The sequence below is a fragment of the Littorina saxatilis genome, linkage group LG4 (assembly GCF_037325665.1).
Source record: "Littorina saxatilis isolate snail1 linkage group LG4, US_GU_Lsax_2.0, whole genome shotgun sequence".
NCBI lineage: Eukaryota > Metazoa > Mollusca > Gastropoda > Littorinimorpha > Littorinidae > Littorina > Littorina saxatilis.
In genome coordinates, this window is record NC_090248.1 from 24630376 (window position 1) to 24653139 (window position 22764).

The 22764-nt window shown below is 43.3% G+C and overlaps 1 protein-coding gene and 1 long non-coding RNA gene across 2 annotated transcripts in view; both read left to right on the forward strand.

Moving 5' to 3' along the window:
- LOC138964297 (uncharacterized) overlaps positions 1-22764 on the forward strand; it is a 300694-nt gene that overhangs the window by 237783 nt on the left and 40147 nt on the right. The window lies entirely within an intron of this gene.
- The window catches only part of LOC138964293 (mitogen-activated protein kinase 14-like), a 49465-nt gene that overhangs the window by 12504 nt on the left and 14197 nt on the right, over positions 1-22764 (forward strand). The window contains exons 2-4 of the mRNA XM_070336210.1: positions 5578-5707; positions 10801-10859; positions 22382-22493. Of these exons, the coding sequence (XP_070192311.1) occupies positions 5578-5707; positions 10801-10859; positions 22382-22493 (301 nt within the window). The remainder of the gene's footprint in view (positions 1-5577; positions 5708-10800; positions 10860-22381; positions 22494-22764) is intronic.

The following is a 22764-nucleotide window of genomic DNA, read 5'->3' on the forward strand; positions in this document are numbered from 1 at the left end:
AATTGTGTACGTTTTTATGATCTAAAGATGCCCCTACGAACAAGTAGGCCCCCAGAGTTTCCGTGCACGCGTATCATGCAAAAATGTTTATGGAAGTTAGGTGTGTTTAAAGCGTAGTTTGCTGAGCAAAGTTCATGCATTTTAGCACAGGAACTGGTATCAAAGCGCTGGTCGATCTACTCCTTTATCCTTCCTGTACTAGTATTGTTAGTATACACTAGTGTAGACTTGTGAATACAAGTAGTAATAGTACAAGAAGGATAAAGGAGTACATCGACCGGCGCTTTACTTACAAGCTCCAGTGATATAGGCAAAGATGCACTCTAACAGGAAGTGGGTCACTAAGCTGGGGTTTTGTGCACACATTTTGTGCACAATTTGTATATAAAAAAAGAGTTTTAAGGCGTAGTTTACACGGTGAAAGATAAATTGCTGGTGTGAAAAAGAACAAGAACAAGTTGTCAGTAGAGTGTAGCGCAACTCTCACACTTACAGACATTGTACCCCCCCCCCCCCCCCCCCCCCCCCTCATCCCCAAGGACGTAAGAAGACTGATGATACTGCTGTAGCCTACATCCACGTTTAACACTTGTAAAGCTGATGTAACTGCTGCCACAAGCTAAGGCCCCCCCAAAAAAGTCTGTTTACGGTAACCCGACCGACCCTATTTTTTCGCGCAACCCTAGACTTTTTTTTGGCATTTGGGGAAAAAACAAAACAAACCCAAATAACGTAAAAATATGTTTTTTGGGGAAAAAAAAAGAAAAAAAATCCCGACCTACCGACCCTATTTTTTTGGCATATGTTACCGTAAACAGACCTATTTTTTTTGTGGCCTAATTGGAAAGAACACGCGTTCACTGATACAAACACGCAAGCGCGTTCGCATAGGAGCGCGAGTGCACACGTGCACTGACGTACGCACGCACGTAGGAGCACGCAGAGGCACGCACAACCGCACGCACAACACAACGCACGCACGCACGCACAACGCACGAACGAACGCACACTTACACACACACACCCGAACGCACGCACGCACACACACACACACACACACGCACACACATGACGCACGCACACACGCACACACACACATACAGAGTGCTCTTTCTGTCGAGTGTTTTTTCTTGCGTCAAATCTTGAATTTTGCATTTTGATTGTGAAACATTAGATAAGGCATGGTTATGTCAACTAAGAGCAGTTTCGATGAGTTATGAACTAAAATCCGTCTTGACAAAACACTCCAGGGTCTGCCGATGAAGTGATAAATCATTTTCAGAGCGAAAGTTGCAAACTAGAAGTCAGATTTTGTGTGTGTGTAGAAGTCAGACTTTGTGTGTGTGTGTGTGTGTTTGTGTGTGTGTGTGTGTGTGTGTGTGTGTGTGTGTGTGTGTGCGTTTGTATGCCTGCGTGCCAGTGCGTGCTTGCGAGCGTGTGTCTGTGTGTATGCGTGCGTGCGTGCGTGTGTGTGCGTGCGTGCGTACCTGCGTGTGTGTGACTATGTGTCCGTCTTTCAGGCTGTGTGCACACGTGCGTACGATCTTGTCTTTCTATTGCTGATATATTCATCGTCTGAGAGAAAGGTGAATAGATCGGGTAGCACCATTCCAAGATTGGTCATCGTGCGATGAGCATGTCAGTCATGAGGTAGAAAGGTATGTCCTGCCCTTGAGCGGTCACTGGCTCCGATTACAAGCAGGTCAGACTGTTGCCCTTGAGCGGTCACTGGCTCCGATTACAAGCAGGTCAGACGGTTGCCCTTGCAGGTCACACAATCATTTCTGTTACCATGGTAGCGCTGTTTAAAACTTGGTGTGGGCAAGGCAGCTGAAGAAAAAAAATTAAACTTATTAGATTCTAAACTGACTGTCATCCTTCATTGTGCGCACACCGAGCTTCTCCCCGGGGGGCCAAGTCTGTTGAGTGAAACGATAAAGTAATAAAGTGTGCGTGATGTTGTTTGTACAGAGATTTGTCTGTCTGTCTGTCTGTCTGTTTGTCTTTCTCAGCCGGACTGTTGTCTTTGCAGGTGACAAAATCATGTCTTTTACTAGGGAACTGTTGTTTAAAACATTACACACTAGATTAGATGAGGAAAAAGATAACAGAACAAAAAAATACACACGCCTCTCTTTATTCCGGAACCTCGATTGAAAAATATCGAGTTATTGCGAGAAGAATGAGTACACTTTTACATTAATATTTCATTGGTCTTTTTTTTTTGACAAACACTTTTATTTAACTTAATTACCCCCTTTGGATTGTTTGTTTTGTTTTGGGGTTGTTCTTGTGTGTGGATGTGTTTGTGTCTGCATGTTTATCTGTCTGCCTGTCTCTCTGTCTCTCTGTCTCTCTCTGTCTCAGTGTCTGTGTTTCTTACTGTCAGCCTCAATGTTTATCACTCTATCAATCAGAGTGTCTGTTGAGTCTGTTTCCCCAGTTTCGCAGATTTAAAAGCAGATCAGGGTCTATCTGATAAATCGATAACCAAAATAGGCCACCAAGAATAGCACAGGTTGTGTAGATGTTGCCAAGTTTCCCTACCTCAATAGATCTACTCCCAGGAGTGATGATTAGACAAAGGCGAGATAAGATAAAAACATCTCCTTTCGCCTCATGCCCTCGACACAGGTGGAGCGAATGTAAGGAGTGTTGGTGTTGGCCTTCACTGACCGCGTAGGGCGCTTGCCTACTTACCTGTGACCCTTGTAAAACACACACACACACGCTCACACACACTCACACACTCACACACACACGCTCACACACACTCACACACACACACACGTACACACGCTCACACGCGCGCACACACACACTCACACACACACGCTCACACACGCGCACACACACCCACACACACACGCTCACACACTCACATGCACACACACTCATATACACACGCGCACACACACTCACACACACACATACACACACGCACACACAAACACACACATACGCACACGCACACACACGCACACACACACAAACATACACACACACACACGCAAACACATACATACACGCACACACACACATGTATACACACACACAACTGTCGTTAAAACAGTACACACTGGATAATAGAAAAAAGAAAGAAAGATACAAGAACAAATGGAAGGTACCCTACGCCTACCTTTATTCAGATACGCACAGGAGTAAAAGCAATGCCCAACAATGTAACAACCACAAGCACACAAAAGAAGGTTGGGGAGGGCAAAATTGGGCGTCTGACAGCTTTTAACACTGCCGTTTGTTCCAACCCTAAGTCCTCTTTCATGGGCCTGTGGAAGCACGTTTTATGTGGGTTGTAGTATAGTGTCAGGTAGGTGGTTTTTTTTTGGTTTTGTTTTTTCCGTCTTTACACTTGTTCCTTTGTCCCGTTGTGCTCTCACACCGCCCCGTCCCTGCACTCGCTGCTCCAACCACCTCTGAATTTCATTCCGCTGCCAGACTTGTCGATTTTACAGACGCTCCTGGGGGGGGGGGGGGGGGGGATGTCTGGTCGCTGCGGTAGGCTACCCTCGGAAGATGACACTGCACTTCTGCTGAGTCACTTCGACGGTGTTCAGTAGTGGGTCTGTCCCGAGCTAACGGACGCAGCCCACTACCTACTATGCCCCCTACAAACGACATTGACTTTTAAGTCGCGGAGCCAGACTGAGTGAGCGTCCCCTCCAGAGAGCAGACCGCCACCACGTCCCTCCGTCGACCCCCCAGAACGTCACACGTTGAAAACTGACAGCAGAACTACTATTCAGTGAAGGAAGGAACAGGAACACTGAGACCAAGGTCACCATGAGAGCTCTGGGCATGAAGGGCCAGAAGAGCAAGGACAATTTATTTTGGATGATTAATGAGATGAGGATGATGTGAGGTAGGTTGACACAACGGTACAGCCTCGGCATAAAGGCATTACTGTATTGCAAAGTGCTATCTCCGTCCCCTCCTTATAGACCCTTGATTTAAGACCCCCCCCCCCTCCCCTCTCCTCCCCTCCCTTTAAAGACCAGGTTTTCTGTTCAAAACCTTTGTAAATGTACCTCCATTTTAATACTCCCTCCTGTTTGATGCCCCGATTTTCTAAAAACATTTGGAGGTCTAATAAGAAGGGTTCCACTGTATGTGTATTGTCTAGAGTTCTGCATCGTCACTGTCACCTCGCAGTCCTTTCCGTCATGACGCCTTTCCGTCATGGCGCAAGTCGTCTCGTGACGTCAACGTGTTCAAAGCAATCTGTCTTGTCAGTGATGTGGTCTTTAGTGGGCGAAGGGAGAGTGAAGGTGTGTGAAATATGGAGAGAAGTACTACAGAAGTAGCAGGGGATTGTGGGAAGGGGGGGAGGGACGGGGGTGAAAGGGAAAGTGAGATATAGACTTAGTGTGTGTGTGTGTGTGTGTGTGCTTGTGTGTGTATGCGGGGCCGGATCCAGGGGCCTGACCCCCCCCTGGCCTGACCATGTACCTCCTCCAAGGGTAAACAAAAAAAAATAAATTTCAAAACATTTCTGGGGGTGGCATGCCCCCGACCCCCCTAGGAGGTTCGGGTGCTTCGCACCCTCAACTAATGTACCCCTACCACAATTTGGAAACCCCCCCTCACCCAACTTAGGTCCAACCCTGGTATGCGTATGTATGTGTGTGTATGTGTGTGTGTGTGTGTGTGTGTCCGTGTGTGTGTCTGTGTGTGTGTGCTTGTATGCGTATGCGTGATTGTGTGTGTGAGAGGGAGAGAGTCAGTGACAGTGAACTCTGTTTCTGGCTGTCGGTCTGTTCCGTTTCTGTCTGTCTGTCTTTCTGTCTGTCTGTCTTTCTGTCTGTCTGTCTCAGTGACAGTCTAATCCGTTTCTGTCTGTTGGTCTGTTCCGTTTCTGTCTATTGGTCTGTTCCGTTTCTGTCTGCATGTCTGTCTGTCTGTCTCAGTGACAGTCTAATCCGTTTCTGTCTGTTGGTCTGTTCCGTTTCTGTCTATTGGTCTGTTCCGTTTCTGTCTGCATGTCTGCCTGTCTGTCTGTCGGTCGGTCTGTCTGTCTTCCAGTGCTGACGTCTGTTATACAAAACCGTCAATCGCAGCGTTTTTTCAGAAAAGCATCCGACGTGCTTTGGCTTTCCTGTTTTGAAAGAAACACACCCCTACAATATAAACCAAAGCAAAGGAGGAAGGAAATATCTTCTTTACTTGCAGCGCTTACTTAATCACGATCCTGACGTATACAGCCCCTAATGACGTCACCGTTAGCATCTTGGGGTATCTGTCAATGGGCCCTGTTCGTGATGGTTGGGTGTTTGTGCAATTTCACAAGCTTATGTTTCCCTGAGTACATCGTGTTGTTTGTTTTTGAAAGTACGAAAAGGATGCCGTAACTGCGCGCACGTGTGTGCGTGTGTCTTTCTGTCTGTCTGTCCGTCTGTCTGTCTGTCCGCGTGTCTTCCATTGTCTATATGTATGGCTGTCGTATGGGAGTCGTCCGTCTCAGATAATCCCCTGGGTTCTCAAGACAAAAAAGCGTCTTCCTCATTCGTTGTGTACATTATATCGTTTTAACTAATTTACTTTCTTCTTTTGTTTGAACAGTTCTGCGGAAAACTCACATACCAAGGCGCGGACGGCTCTGAAAAAGCTGGCCAGACCCTTTCAAAATGAAATCTTTGCCAAACGCTGCTATCGGGAGATCCGCATGCTGCGTCACTTCGACCATGAAAATGTTAGTGTTGTCAGCGTAATTGTGATGGTGTGGTTTTTTTTTGTGGGGGGGGGGGGGGGGCGTGTCTGTGTGTGGGGGTGTCTGCGTCTGTGTGTTGGGGTGTATTTTGGGGTCGTCTCTCGGTGTGTGTGTGTGTATGTGTGTATGAGCGTGAGTGCGTGCGTGCGTGCGTGCGTGCGTGCGTGCGTGCGTGCGCGCGCGTATGTGTGTGCGTGCGTTCGAGCGCGTATGTGTGTGTGTGTGTGTGTGCGTGCGTGCGTGCGTGCGTGCGTGCGTGCGTGCGTGTGTGCGTGCGTGCGTGCGTGCGTACGGGGCTAGCTAATTCCCCAAGGATTTTAAGATAAACGGAACTATAGAGACGAGCATCCTTCCACTTGAGAGTTGGAGACATTCCAAAACTCAGCAGCCTAGCTTCTACGTATCTGTTCAGAGTGGGATTATTTTGATGACATGACACGGCAACACTTTCTTATGAGTTATTTCTAATATGCTGCCTGTTAGCAAATGATAACAGACATGTCGAGAAAAAAGATATCAAGCATGAGCCTTTTAGGCGAATGCTGATATCGTTTGTGAGACATGTCTGTTATCATTTGCTAACAGTCAGCATATTAGAAATAACGGTTTTATTACCGTAATTCGAACAAAAGAAATTTCGAAGCGACCCCGCGAATTAGACAGAACAGCCGCAATGGGAACTTGAGCGCTCCTACCTGATTATGCCTGTCAGTCAAAGAATTCTCGTGACCTGGGTCAGCCAATCAGAGTAACACACCTGACGTGATGAATATTCACAGGTCAAATGCGTTTGACACACAACAATCTCACAAGTTAAAAACCATGTTGAACATGCGTTTCGGTTGCTTCGCATTTTCTTGTTGAACGGAGAGCGACATATTTAGAACCGATTCCAGACGGATGGGAAATGACGTAAAGATACATTTGACATAAAGCAAGTGAGCAATTTCACTTGATTTTTCCGAACTTAGATCATTTAGATTTCAAGTGAGCGGGTCGGCATTGTGCACACTCAGATGATGGGCGGTGCCTTGCTGTTCCGTAAAGCACCCACCGACAAAACTCGCTTTTCGGTATTTTTTAGATAAAGAGAGTATTATCTTACAGCATTTGAAGTGTCATTCTTCAGAAAAAATCACGCTGATATTGTTGATTTAAGTTTTTACTTTGTCTTGTTAATTTTTAGCTTGATAAACAAAAAGGGTCCCTGCCTGAACGACGTTATAACATTTAGAGGGTCACCTAGAATCCGTCCTGATTGGTCAAAAAGCCATATGGGGCACTGAATTGGTAATAATTGCTCATATCTTTCTTATAAATAAAAAAAATTAAAATACATTTTAAAACATTAAATAATGAATGCTCCAGCTTGTAGACGGAGTGCTCCTTTTTGTCGACTACCTCTTTTTAGATTTTTTTTTCTTTCTTTATTTGGTGTTTAACGTCGTTTTCAACCACGAAGGTTATATCGCGACGAGGGAAAGGGGGGAGATGGGATAGGGGAAAGGGGGGAGATGGGATAGAGCCACTTGTTAAGTGTTTCTTGTTCACAAAAGCACTAATCAAATAATTGCTCCAGGGGCTTGCAACGTAGTACAATATGTAGAGGTTACATGCCGAGTCTCAGTGATTATCAAAAATAATGGTCGAAGTTAGCGGATCATGAAAAATGCGAGCTTTAGCGAGCTTTTTCATGACCGCGAACTGAGACCATTATTTTTTATAATCACTGAGACGAGGTGTGTAACCTCTTTATTCCTCCTTTCTTCAGTTATTCAAAGAAAAGAGGAGTTTTTTTGCGAAAGTTTGATCGAATCCTATTCTCTCAACCAGTCAACCTGCGCAGGCGATCGATTAATGCGCGGTTGTATAGTTCCGTGCAAATCATTCCATTCTGTTAACACTTCTTGTCAGTTTTCCTATTTTGGGCTAAAATCAAGTACACAGATATGCTGTTATTCTGCTGTGGCGGCAAAGGCAGATATTGTGTGTTCTGTATATGTTTTGGTATCGCTTAGAATAATGTTTTTTCGTCAAATGGGACTAGCAGACGAACTTTTGCACCCGTGTTCCAACGTTAAAAACTGTATGAAGTTCAGTTTTCTGGGGAAAATAGTGTATGAAACCCCTTTATGTTGTTTAAATTGATGAGATGTGTGCATTTGGTTGCGTGTGATCTGTTTATTAAATGAAATATTGTTGAAAACTGACCGTCGGATTGCAGTCTGTTGTCGAAGGAACTGAGTGAAAAGAAGGGGAACTACTCTTGTCGCTAGACAAAGTATGAGTTACTTGCCTTGGGAAATTGCTTGTGATGAACGGCTTGACGGCACGGCAGATGAGATTCAGAAAACAACCGAACTCATGGATTTTATATGGAGATTCATGTGTTCAGGCCTGTAGTTGTTAATTTAAATGCGGTATGTTTGTATTGTTTGCTCCAGAGATGTATACTTCGTACATTAGAGCGTTCGGAACTTTTCAGTCGCAAAAAGTAGTACCGAAACAGAACAACCTCTCAACCCATTGCACTATCGAGGATTCAGGCTGTTGCTGGGTCGTTATTTGTTTGGTTGCTGGGTCATTATCGAAAAATAACTACCCCTACAAGTTTACAGAGGTAAAGAAGCAGAGGGGGGAATAAATGACCTTACTGGGAGAATGCAAGTTTCCAGTACAAAGGACTAAACATTTCTTACATACTGCTTGACTAAAATCTTTACAAACATTGACTATATTCTATACAAGAACCACTCAACAAGGGTAAAAGGAGAAACAGAATCCGTTAGTCGCCTCTTACGACATGCGGGGTGCAGAGAAATAAGGATGTGGAAAAGAAGACTTTTGGTAAGTGAAATAAAGGTGATGGATCCAGTCAGGTAGAAATAAGACAACAAGAAAAGAATTGGAAAACTGCAGGGAATAGTAGGGAGAGTTTTCTTGGAAGGAAATATAGGTGAAAGGACTGGTAAGGCAGAAATAAGACAAAAGAAGAGAAGTAAAGGGGTGGGGTAGCTCTGTGGAAACACTCCCGCCGCGCGAAGGCGACCCCATTTGTTTTGCCAAAAGAACGCCAAAGCGGCTGCAAGCCTACGGCAGATGCCTTCAAAAAATGGGTTAAAGGTTATAAATGGGGGAGATACATGGGTCGGACACAAAAAGCCCTGCTGAAACGGGAACATAGTGCACCTTCAAAATGACAGATGACGGCATCTTGTGTTAACGTTTTGCCTTGGTGTGTCTTGTCTTCGTGCTTTGTCGCGTTCTTGTAAACTTCTGTGAGTGTATTGTTCTGTGTGTGTTTACTGTCTTTTTGTGGGGATCTATGTGAGAGATAAATGTCGTGTGTATGTGTGCGAGTGTTAATTTGACTCAGTGTGTGTGTGTGTGTGTGTGTGTGTGTGTGTGTGTGTATGTGCGTTCGTTTACTGATTAGTGTATGTGCGTTCGTGTGTGCATGGGTGTGTGTGTGTGTATCTGCCTGTCTGCTTGTCTGTCTGTATGCCCGTCTGTTTGGTTGTTCATCGGGGACAGTGGGTGCGTACTTGCTCGGTCTTGTTTACACTGTGACATTCTCTCTGGTGTTGTGTTTTTTGTTTTGCTTGACCCAGGTTGACTCTTTGTGCATACAAATCACTGCGTGTAGATAGGTACGGGTTTTGTTTTTGAATTTTCCCCAGTGAACAAAAGACACAAGCTGAACCGAAGAGTGGAAATTAACCACGTCTGTATGTGGCTCTATTTACCTTTCTGTCCTTGTTACACGTAATTGTTTGGCAAGCGCGCACTCTCACCGCATATTTTCATTGTCACATGCAGATGCGTCAACCGTGGATGTTAACTGTGGGGTTCGTCGTGTTATGTGTGTCATTTGCATTGCTGCATTGTTATGGTCTTCTTTCTCTTTCCCACTCTCGCTCCTACCCCCAGACACATCGTACGTAGGGCGTTATTGCGACAGCTGTGAAAGATGCTGATTCCGGTTTGATTCAGCGAGAATCTTGTTATTAACCTTTGAGCCTCAGTACCAAGCACAATTTCCGACCCTTACATACAGTGACCTTGATCTGTGCAACAGTCTTTCGGAAATAGCCTACTGAGTTCCTGTTAGCAGTTCCGGAATGCTAAGTTTCAAGGGTCCGTCCCTTGGCCCATTTTCCTGTTGGGATGTTACATTGATATCTGCTTTTTGTTTCTGTCTGTGTATGTCCGTCTGGCTGTCTGTCCATCTGTCTGTGTATCTGTCCGTCTGGCTGTCTGTCCATCTGTCTGTGTATCTGTCCGTCTGGCTGTCTGTCCATCTGTCTGTGTATCTGTCCGTCTGGCTGTCTGTCCATCTGTCTGTGTATCTGTCCGTCTGGCTGTCAGTCCATCGCTCTGTATCTTTCTTTTTTTTTAACTATCAAGATAACTGGATTGCCGTTTCCTCAAATGGTTATTTGCATCCCCATTATCGTTTATGTCGCTGCTTACAACCAATATTGTTGACGTTTGTGCTAATATTGTAAGCAGACGGGGTATTTGTTATTTTGTTTTAGTTGTATCTTTTACTTTTCCCCCTCTATAACGCCGTGCTGGTGATCGTTCTTTTCGCTACATTTGAACATCAAATGCGTGGGCAAGTGTCACCATCACCCATGGTGTTAGGTCGTTAGCTACAAGCCCATTGTCGCAGGGGGGAAGACTGAGGCGGTAGTAGCAACAAAAGTACCTGTAAATGCAATAAGAACAAAAACCGTGCGACGACGATGATGATGACAACGACGTTGATGAAGACGATGATGCTGCTGATGATGATGATGGTGATGATGACGACGATGATGCTGCCGACGATGATGATGATGATGATGATGACGGTGATGACGACGATGATGATGACGACGATGGCGACTATGACTGTGTTGACGATGTTGATTACGATGACAACGACGACGGCGATGATGACGATCCAGGAATTAAGAGTTGCAAAATAATGCATTGAGGCAGGTGTCAATATGAATTGTATTATTATGTTACAATAACTGTTCCTTACGTTCCTTCAATAACAGTCCTAATTGCTGTTCTGATTGTTGCAGATCATCAACCTAGTGGATATGTTTACCCCTAACTCTTCACTGGAGACCTTCTCAGACGTGTAAGTAAACAACTGAGCATGCTCCACTATTGTGTGATCTGTATAATTTGTCACGTGCTAACTGTTTGTGTGAACTTGAGGGTTGTGTTTGTTTGGTAATTTACCGCTTACGTTTGTGTCAACTTGTGATATTTGAGTTGTAGGCTTAGGTGTGAAACAGTTTATTGTCTCTGCTGTCATGTGTGAAGAGTAAAGAACCGACTAACAGTCAACGCTGGGTTTGGCACTCACATGTCCAGTATGAGCAGAGCGAAAGCTTTGATGTTAGTGGTTTCTGTTATTGTTAATGCGTGTACAGAAATATCACTCTCTCTCTCTCTCTCTCTCTCTCTCTCTCTCTCTCTCTCTCTCTCTCTCTCTCTCTCTCTCTCTCTCTCTCTCTCTCTCTCTCTCTCTCTCACACGAACACACACATATACACACACATATACACACATATACAAACACATACACACATTCATGCGTGTGTGTGCGCATGAACACACACTCAAGCTCACTCGTTCTAATAAATACGCGCACTGCACAACACACTTCTTACTCCCTTCTCCCTCCCAGTCGCTCCCAGTTTTTCATATTTTCCACCTCCATACTCATCCTACCCCATACCTGCATACATCCTTAACATTTGAACCACCGCAAACTTCCCGTCACAGGATTATGTAGACTTCACAACAATTTCACATGTTGTTTTTTTGCAATCGCGTCATCAGTGTTGCGCGCGTGCGTGTGTGTGTGTGCGTGCATACGTGTGCCCACGGATTTATGCGCCAACGTCACGACAATTTCACACAAGTAGTTTTGTTTTGTTTTCAATCGCGTCATCAGTGTTTACAAATGCACGGTTGGAGACGTCAGTCAGTCAACAACGAGGACTAAAAACAACAATTATGGTTGGAGAAGCTTTGGAGGCTGTTGTTCTCTGTGTGTGTGTGTATGTGTGTGTGTCTGTGTGTCTGTGTGTTTGTTTTTTTTGGGGGGTGTGTTTGTGTGTGTGCATGCGTGCTTGCGTGTCCCCACGGATTTATGCGCATATATAGTAACGCTTTATAAGGCAATTTGTTAAGCAAGAGAGAGAAGAGGGAGGGACAGAGAGGGAACGATAAAAACTTTACCAGCGAGGGAGAGAGGGAGCAGTAATGTAAAGAGAGATAATGTCAGTGCAAGTGGAAGTGTAACGTTTGCTTGCTCAACACTAAAACTTGTTGTTGTTGTTGTTGTTGTTGTTGTTGTTGTTGTTGTGGTGATGGTGGTAGTGGTTCTTTTTATTTGGCTTCTTTTTCTTCTTCTTCCTCTTCTTCATCATCCTCTTACATAATACATCAACGAGGAGATGTCCTTGTTATGACGGATTTTAAGCAAAAGAGGAAGCAATGGCAAGTCCAGTGACCCCTTTGCTATTTTTCTTGAGATAGACATTGTCAGTACGCAGTACATGAGTGTGTCTTCATGTCATGTCGATGTCACGATAACAGTATAGTCTTTGATTTCATACGTCTGCTGACGTTATAGTGTCAATAAAACTGTCATCTCTGGGTGTTTTCATTTCTTTCACAAGATTAATGATGCATTCTTGCTTGTATTTGAATCAGACCTCTGTTAGAAAAGAAAGGGATCCAGTCGGGAAGTTACTTCCCTCGATATTTAATGTGTATGCCTTCAAATTAACATTTACAGGCTTAAAAATGAATGTTTATGAAAGAAGAGTGCAACTAATCAAATATGTAGGAATATATGAAAATGGTAGGCGTGACCACAGGAGCTTGTATCCAATCGCCGGTCGATCATTATTTACTCCTTATTCCCCAGAGTCTCCTTACTACTACTATTCAATCCCATTGTAGTTTCTTTGGTAGTAGTAAGGGTAAGCATGCAGCAGTAAATAATAAGCATGCAGGAGTAAATAATGATCGACTGGCGGTTGGACTGATACAAGCTCCTGTGGGCGTGACCCAACATATATCGGTGATTTGATGAGCATCCATCTCAAGACTGAAAATGTTACTGTCCTTTTAAAATCAGGAAAATTCCCATGCAGTGTCGGGCGGTTACAGACATAACATACATCACTGACATTTAAAATACTTTCTTTCTTTCTTTATTTGGTGTTTAACGTCGTTTTCAACCACGAAAGTTATATCGCGACGGGGAAAGCATAGGGGGGAGATGGGATAGAGCCACTTGTTAATTGTTTCTTGTTTACAAAAGCACTAATCAAAAAATTGCTCCAGGGGCTTGCAACGTAGTACAATATATGACCTTACTGGGAGAATGCAAGTTTCCAGTACAAAGGACTTAACATTTCTTACATACTGCTTGACTAAAATCTTTACAAACATTGACTATATTCTATACAAGAAACACTTAACAAGGGTAAAAGGAGAAACAGAATCCGTTAGTCGCCTCTTACGACATGCTGGGGAACATCGGGTAAATTCCGGCTTCCCCCTAACCCGCGGGGGGAATTTAAAATACATGTCCATCTATTCGGACACAGACTTAAAAACAATCAAGTCTTTTTTTCTTTTATTTTAAATGTACGCATGGTGAAACTGCATGATGTATTCTTTTTTTATTTTTTTTATTTTTATTTTTTTATTGTTTTCATCCTCTCTTGCTTGTCCCGACGCTTGTTCCTTCTCCCTGTATGCTCTCACGCCGCCCCGTCCCAGCACTCACTGCAACATCCACCCCTGAACTTCGTTCTAAAAACAATCAAGTCTGCATTGTGTGCAGAATGGGTCATGTTTGCTGATTCAATGTAGCAGATAAACACCGGTGTCATTTGCGGAATTAATTCAAGGACAACTACACAAACTCTCACTGTGCACAGGAAGCAGAGGGTCACCAGGGGGGGGGGGGGTGGGGGGGGGGTCTGTGCACGTGCACGTTGAGGCCAAAAGTGCCATGCACGGTGATCCACGGTGCACGTTACGAAAAAGCTCCATGCACGGTGCACGCCGGACCTCTGTGCACGGTGCACTCTACAAGAATTTCCCCATTCCCATGCTCGTTACGTCCAAAAACAGCCCATTCCCGGTGCACGTGGTAAAGCATCGCCCCCCTCGAAGCAGCCACGCGATTGATTTATGGTATCATGTTTTTACACCGTGTCAGTTAAAGCGTGGACAGGTTGACATGATGATCGCTTACACTGGATTTAGCTTCCATAAAACTGTCTACCTCTTCGTGTTTCAATTTCTGTCACAAGGTTAACCAGCAGGCGTGGACACTTTTAGATGATAGGCGATCTTCAGAAATTTAAGTCAGGTTTCAGCTGATGAGAAACACAAGAAAGTGTTTCAGATCATGAGAAAAGTCCGCCTAAAATACTGATTCATATTCGCAGTTATTATCCCTTTAAGTAAATCCCTTTTAAATATTGTGCAGATAGGATAGTGATGCGTCATTCGTAAAGTAATCTTTATTTTATTATTGCCTCATCAGTTCGTGTTAAGCTTATTGTTCCGCAACACATAGAACGGGTTATGTAAACAATAATTCCGTGTTGTTGTTTGTTGGTGCCACTGTGTTCAATCTATAAATAATAATAATAATAATAATAATAATAATAATTGTCAGTAAGTACTGGTGTCACATGACTGATGTGAAGCAGTTGATTGGCTAATGGCGATCCGCTAAAACTGTTAGCGCACTCTTGGAGTGCACTAACGTTTCCACAGAGCGTATTCTTCCGCCCTTTGCCTAAGTGAGAGTGTACTCTCATCCTCAGAATTAATTAATGACATGTAGCTTATATTCTCCACAATACCAATGATTATGACCATAAATTTCCTGCTTCTCAATTAAAGCAGAAGTGGGTTTTTTTCTGACTGATTGCATGTGCCTGTGCCACAGTTGCCACTGATCTAAAAATAGAACCCGCTGTGTCTAATTTTTCAGTTTCGACTTGCGAAGATTCCTCTCATAATTATGCCATGTTAGTGGCATGTAGCTTATTATCCACATTACCAAATGATGAGTTAGTATACAATTCCCAGCAGCTAACAGAAAACACAAGTGTTATTCCGATAACGTAGCAGCTAGATCAGCACGTAGCAGACTACACTGAAATACGGCTGCATCTGTTCAGTAAATGAATGTTTTCCGAATTATTATTTCAAGGCAAGAACAATCGGAATCGAAAACGTGTAGGGTTTAGAACGTTCTTACCATATATAAGACTTATTACCAACCTGCCTCATGCGTGCAGACTCAGTGCAACGTGACGAGCAATTTTTGTTTTTGAAATGAGACTCAGTGCAGTGGTTCCATTGCCATAGCCTAGCAGACGACATAAATCCCGCTCAGCAAATTAACATGTTGGGCAAATGTGAACGATAAAACGATGGGGATATAATACGTGTAGGGTTCAGAGCATTCTTACCGTTTATATTTAGTACCAGACTCCCCGATGAGTGAAGATACCACACGAGAAACATGCCACATTTATTTTGAAAATGTGCTTTCCGTCGACCTTGGCAAGGGGCAAAACTCTGCACAGTCAATCTGTCGAAGCTCGATGAAGGTTTCGAATCGCCACTAACTAAGAGCACAGTCCTTTCTCCGAGTTTAAATGAGGTCTCTATGAAAGATCATCATCAACGCTACACTGGAATTTACCAACAGAAATTAAAACAAGAGTTTGCGTGTGACGAAAGCACGACACACTTGAGACAGCCCACACAAAAGTAGATCTGACACAAACCTGACCACACAGTTACGCCTATCCAAATGCGCGTTGCAAAATGTGCGTTTTGAATCTTCTTTTTTATCTGGCGGTACTGACAATATCGTTATTGAAACAATCCCAGTGCACTAAGGGATTTATAGAGCAAATCTCGAAAATAATTATTGAACTCAGCGCTATGCGCTTCGTTCAATAATGAATTTTCTCGATTTGCTCTATAAATCCCTTAGTGCACTGGGATGTCTCAATAACTTAAATGATAATAATAATAATAATGATGATGATGATGATGATGATGATGATAATAATGAGGATATTTATATATAAATAAGTCCAAACGTGTGCGTGACTGTAAGGGATAACGTATCACTGAGCTATTATGATTTTGTTGTACTCTCTGATATTCGTGGTTATCGTGCAAACGCCGATGAAGATTGTGCGTGTTTGGTCTTTAAATAAATACAGACCCTATTTTGGGAACTAAGAAAGCATGGGGGATTTTTAGTCCTACCAGTGCCAACACAGATGTGAAATATACCGTGAAATGCCCAGGCGGTTTTAAATAGTTCAGCTGGTCTGCATTTAGCCAACTGCATTCGTATGGCAATAACAATCGCACATTCCCCTGGTGCGTGTGGCCGGATTTTGTGTTGTTGTTTTTTCTAAACAGCTTTCTCTGTTTTCTATTTTGGACTAGCCATTTTTATCCCTTCCCCTTTTTAGGTTTAAACAAATGATCGCGGACAATCTACTGTTGATGTCGCTGTGACTTGCTTTGGTTAAACCTTTAAGCTTTCATCTTCCACTTTCCTTCTTCAACTTGTTCACTCCAAATAATCAGCCGATGAAAGAGAGAGAGAGAGAGAGAGAGAGAGAGAGAGAGAGAGAGAGAGAGAGAGAGAGAGAGAGAGAGAGAGAGAGAGAGAGAGAGAGAGAGAGAGAGAGAGAGAGAGAGAGAGAGAGAGAGTGTGTGTGTGTGTAATATGCAGAGAGCACTTTTACTGACAGGGAAGCTAGATAGATATTTACTAACCCAGATTAGAAGAGCTGCGTGAAAAGAGGAGCGGGGGGGGGGGGGGGGTTCTATAGAAAAGTCGGGCAACAGGAGTCGATCGAATTCTTTACTGCTGAGAAATTCTGTGTATTCCAGGAATCTCTCTCTCTCCGTCCGTCTCTCTCTCTCTCTCTCTCTCTCTCTCTCTCTCTCTCTGTCTGTCTCTCTCTTTCTCTTTCTCTCTCTCTCTCTCTCTCTCTCTCTCTCTCTCTCTCTCTCTTCCCCTTCCCCTTCTCTCTCTCTCACGTTGTCTTTTCAGCCGATGCCAGCCCAACGCAATTTTCATGTAAAATTGGATCATAGTAGACAGAAACCCCGAATCCCCAAAGGTGCACGTCGTGCCAGTTTGAAAGTAATCATTCTTAGGAGTGATAAATGACGACACCGCACGGAAACTGACAACAGCAAGATTGGCAGCGTCAGATATATTCATATATTATTAACCCACATGGGTATGGATAATGTACGTCACAGTGGTTGGTTATTGTTTTTAACGTCCCTTCAACCGATATGGCTGTCACAAGAAAAGCGAAATCGCAATATTTGTTTGACTTTTATGCTTCGATGAACTCAAGTACCAACGATGATCTGAAACAATTTATTTTGCTTTGTAAGAATGAGACTCTCTCGCGTGGTTGCAACGATTTACTGACTGATTATTAAACTGATACAACATACAATCTTTATACTCGTTTTGAAACCGGAAGAAAGGACGGTTCAAAATTGACGCTCGAAGGTAACCCTTCATTTGAATTAACTGGTCGTGCTCACACACATACACACACACACACACACACACACACACACACACACACACACACACACACACACACACACACACACACACACACACGGCGCTGCATTGAATTGTCAAGTCAAGTCAAGTCAATATTTTTTTTTAAACCTAGGGTTACATGAATTTGAGAGAAAAATTACAATAAACACAACAAAAAAGATATGTAATAATGGGACACGGCACTTCAAAATTAACCGGAAGTAAATCAAACTTAATTCATTACTAAATAATCTTAATCATAAATGTTTTAACAGGACTGTCACAGAATATAATCCAGCGGTGAGCGTACGACAGATTACATTTGAATTTTGGGCAAGTTGACGGTTGAAGGGCAGGCGTATGAGTGAATCTTGAAAGTAATGTGCCTTCCGGTGTTGCTCAGCTTCGTCTTGTGAATAAAAAAAGGAAAATACATTCCTAATAAAAACTGTCTTTGACGGATAAGGAAATCGTATTCTGCCTTCTGTGAGCGTGGTTTGTTTTTTTCTCGCTGCACCGTCTTCTGTCCCCTCGTAACAGAGTCGCGGTTCTACACAGTTGGTGCCCAATTTGTGGCATGGAATTTAATTTGTTGTGTCTTTTTAATGCTTATTGTGTATATCAAATGGAAAATAAATCTATTCTCTTGATTTTTGTCAATAATTCGTACTCGTATACCAAAAACAAAACAGAAATTATTTTCACAGTATTATTTGTTTTGTTTTTTTAGTTAAAATGTCACATCCTCTGGTTTCCGTTCATAGCACGTGAGTAATGTTTTTTGAAATGATAGTACTCTACCAAAAGTAGACAATCAATCTCCACTAGTATTTGTCTAATTCTGTCTCGCCAGACCAGAGAAATGTTTTGAACGAAATTTATCACTGAACTCAATTTCTTTGGATTTAATAGGCTTCAGCTTTTAATATTCAAAATAATACATAACATGGAACCCACTGGACGACAGCTCCAGATAGAACAACTCATCACCCCCACAGACTCTATGTTGACGTATACAGATTCAGGGCTCGGCACTTGCGGCATTTTCGTGTGTACTGTATATATAAATGATAATATACTTGTCTGCCACTAGCAATGGGCCATTGGCCCGGATCAGACTTATATCTCGTGACGTCAAGCGACATTTACAATTAATTACGACGGCGACGGAAGCTGCAGGGTAACATCCGGCTATCACTGATGTCACTGACTGTCCGCGTCCTTCTAGTCTGCTACACAGACGTGTTCGGTTTCACTTCCATGTACATTCTACATTCTTTCTATCCTTGTGTAAGCGATTTTTTTTCTCACCCGTACGGCTCTGTGCAGGCTTTTTACACAGGATCTTCTTCTTCTTGGCGTTCGCAGTTTACACAGGACAATAACTTACATCCTTCATTTTAAACGTATGCCAACAATCTACAGCCAGGCGTCTTTAATGATAATTCCTTTGCAGAATAAGATTTTGGGGTTGAATTAATTAGGATGTTCAACAGTTACTGAGTCGCGATCGTAACATGTACAGAAAGACTAAGTTCATTCGGTATAGAATGATGGGCTCGGTTGCGTGCGCGTGTGTGCCTGTGTGTATCTGTGTCATCATTGCACGCGCGTACTGGTGCCTGCGTGTGTGTGTGTATGTGTGTGTGGAGTGTGTGTGCGTTAGTGCGTGTGTGTGTGTGTGTGTGTGTGTGTGTGTGTGTGTGTATGTGTGTGTATGTAATCAGGTAATCACTTGCCAAATGTAAACAACAGAAAGTTTCCGCCAGCTGCGGTGTAGAGGGGAACCCCCCATTTACCCCCTAATTCCAGACTTCCTCCTACTTTAGACCCTCCTTTCTCAGATGTTCTGTTAAAAAGCCTCTGTAAATTTACCTCCATCCCTTTTAAGACCTGATTTTCCGAGATTTGTGAAGGTTTCAGAAGGCGGTTCCACTGTACAACTCATTTTGCGAACTCGCACACTCAGTCTTCCTCTACCCCCCGCGGGTTAGGGGGAAGAATTTACCCGATGCTCCCCAGCATGTCGTAAGAGGCGACTAACGGATTCTGTTTCTCTTTTTTATGCTTGTTAAGTGTTTCTTGTATAGAATATAGTCAATTTTTGTAAAGATTTTAGTCAAGCAGTATGTAAGAAATGTTAAGTCCTTTGTACTGGAAACTTGCATTCTCCCAGTAAGGTAATACATTGTACTACGTTGCAAGCCCCTGGAGCAAATTTTTGATTAGTGTTTTGTGAACAAGAAACAATTAACAAGTGGCTCTATCCCATCTCCCCCCTTTCCCCGTCGCGATATAACCTTCGTGGTTAAAAACGACGTTAAACACCAAATAAAGAAAGAAAAGTCTTCCTCTAATCTAACCCGTTCTTTATGTGTGCCCCAGCTTCCTTTTAAGGCCTGATTTTTACACCCCCGGTATAGGGGTGTGTATAGGTTTCGGTCGATGTGTTTGTGTGTTTGTGTTCGCATATAGATCTCAAGAATGAACGGACCGATCGTCACCAAACTTGGTGAACAGGTTCTATACATTCCTGAGACGGTCCTTACAAAAATTGGGACCAGTCAAACACACGGTTAGGGAGTTATTGGTGGATTAAGATTCTACAAGGACTTATAGAGAAACATATTCATGGTCAAAGGGAAATAACCTTCTCAGTTGGTGGCAGTGACAATGGGTGCAGTGAGAATGGTTATTTCCCTTTGACCAACGGGTGTGTTTTTCCTACCTCGAAGGAATTTCTTGTTTTTTGAGTTTTTAAAAAGGTTTGTGAAGGTAGCAAAAGGGAGTTCCACTGTACGACTCATTTTGCGAACTCGCACGTCTTCCTCTCATCTTCCAACCCGCTCTTTATCTGTGCCCCAGTTTTGCCAACAGCAGACTGACAAACGCTAGAGAGAATAAAGAATGCTAGTATTCCAATCACTTTGACATGAAAGTTGAAAGAAAAAGTGCAAGATGATATCAGGGCTTCGGGTTGAAAAAGTGTGATCGAGTTGAGTGCTCGAAACTGTGTCAGTGCGTTGGGGCACAGATCTGTGTCGCTTGGTTGGATGGTTGGATGGATGGATGGAAGGTCTGTGAGAGATGACCGATTTTCGGACAGCCAGTGTCTGCCCGGCCGTGGTGTGTGGCGTTGGCGAAAAGTGGGTTGTGGGTTTGTTTTGTGTGTGTTTGATTTTAGTGATTGGGAGGGGGGGTGTAGGTGGTGGTCCTGGGACGGCAGAAGTGGTTTTTAAACTTGATTTGTGTGTGTGTCTGTGTGTGTGTGTGTGTAACTTAGTGTGTACGTGTGTGTGTGTGCGTGCGCGGTGCGTGCGTGTGTGTGTGATTTCAGTGTGCTGGTTTTTGTGTTAATTTTTTTCGTTTAACTCAACATGACTGTACTCCACCCGCAGATCCTCCCCGCCTAGCTCGATCAGTCCTTTCATTACTTAGTGCTCGTGCGCACCACTACCTCTACCCCTCTGGCCGCAGCTCAAACACACACAACCTCACATCAGCCATATCATACCACCAATCCATTGCAGGCTAAAAAAATCATTTAGCAAAACGTTCTTCATCCATTATGCATGTCCGTAGAGGTAACTACAGTTGAACCTGCTTTGGCGACCACCTCTCGATAGCGACCACCTGCCCATTACAACCACCCCAAAGGATTCCCCCACGGTTTTCCCCACTATATAACCCACCTTTTCATAACGACCACCTGTCAATAACAATCACCTGTGTATAACAACCACTGTTGGTGGTCCCTCAGGTGGTCGTCATTGACAGGTTAGACTGTAATAAGTGATTGCTGTCCGTGCCACCTCTATGCTCTCACCGGGGGCAAGGTGGCAATGCCATCATAAACAAATGAATTTTATTGTAACCCTCATGGAACATTCTGACCCAGTCCTTGTACTGGGATCTTTTATGTACAATAGATATACATTTGTCATTCTGTTTGTGTCAGTCTGTCTATGTCACTTTTGTCAAACCTATACAAACGGCCATTTCTGAACGAACAGGTTAGACATAATTTCATCATCAACTTAGTCATTTATCAAAACATGAGTCTTTTTTTTAACACATCATTCTTTGAACTGTCGTTATTCAGTTGCATTCAGCGAATAAAGAAGTAGTTTGACCAGCCAATCCTGCACTTATTCAGCAATTACATAGTCATCACATTCAACCAAAAATTCCTTATTCACCCTGGAAATCAGTCTTTGGGCCAGCTGTCCTGTCATCCAGATCGAAAAGCATACCCGTTTTATGCAAATACATCACTCATGGTAAGTCAACCAGTTGGTGGATCAACCTTTATCAACCAAACAAGGCAATAACTGGTCACTAAAATCGTTCTTCTAACCTTTAACCTGATATTATTTGGGCAAAGTCAACATCACAAAATCTACTTCATGAAACCCGCTGCATGAAACTTTGGCACTGAATTCTTTAACAATGAAAATGTACTCACCAGCACCAGAAGACAATCGTCGAAACCGGTCTGTGTTTTTATTGTTCGTGTTTCCGGTACTGGAGAGTGACTTGGAATAATAGGCCGTGAAAAGTAGGATATGCGCCGAAATGGCTGCGATCTGCTGGCCGATGTGAATGCGTGATGTATTGTGTAAAAAAAATTCCATCTCACACGGCATAAATAAATCCCTGCGCCTTGAATATGTGCGCGATATAAATTGCATAAAAATAAAAATAAAATAAAAAAATCCCTGCGCTTAGAACTGTACCCACGGAATACGCGCGATATAAGCCTCATATTGATTGATTGATTGATTGATTGATTGATTGATTGATTGAGAGTACATTTTCACTGTTATCTTGTAATTCTTGTTCTTCTCACCTGCAGCCTCTTGTTCCTATGCTGAATTCTTTGCAAAGTATACTTCAGGCTCAATTAAGGAAGGTCTTGACTGTCAACCAATCCATTCAGTCACCAAGTCCAGCCAAGCAATCAACTGATCCAATAACGGCTGTATGTGTGTGTGTGTGTTTGGCAGCTACCTGGTGACGGGTCTCATGGACAGCGACCTGCACGAGATCCTCAAGTACCAGACCCTCAATGACGACCAGATCCAGTTCCTGCTCTACCAGATCCTCAGGGGCCTTAAGGTCAGTGCACTCAACACATCCTTGCAACACATCACGCAGCTTTCACTATGGCACATCCTTGTAATAATACAGACCTTTGCCACATAACACATTTGTGTAACACATAAAGCTTTGAAACGCATTGCATATCCTAGTACAACAGACATTTGCAACACATAACACATAAATATGTGCCACACATAACACATTTGTGCAACGCATAACACATAAATGCAACATATAACACATATCTGTAACATATAACACATGACGCAGCTTTGAAACGCATTGC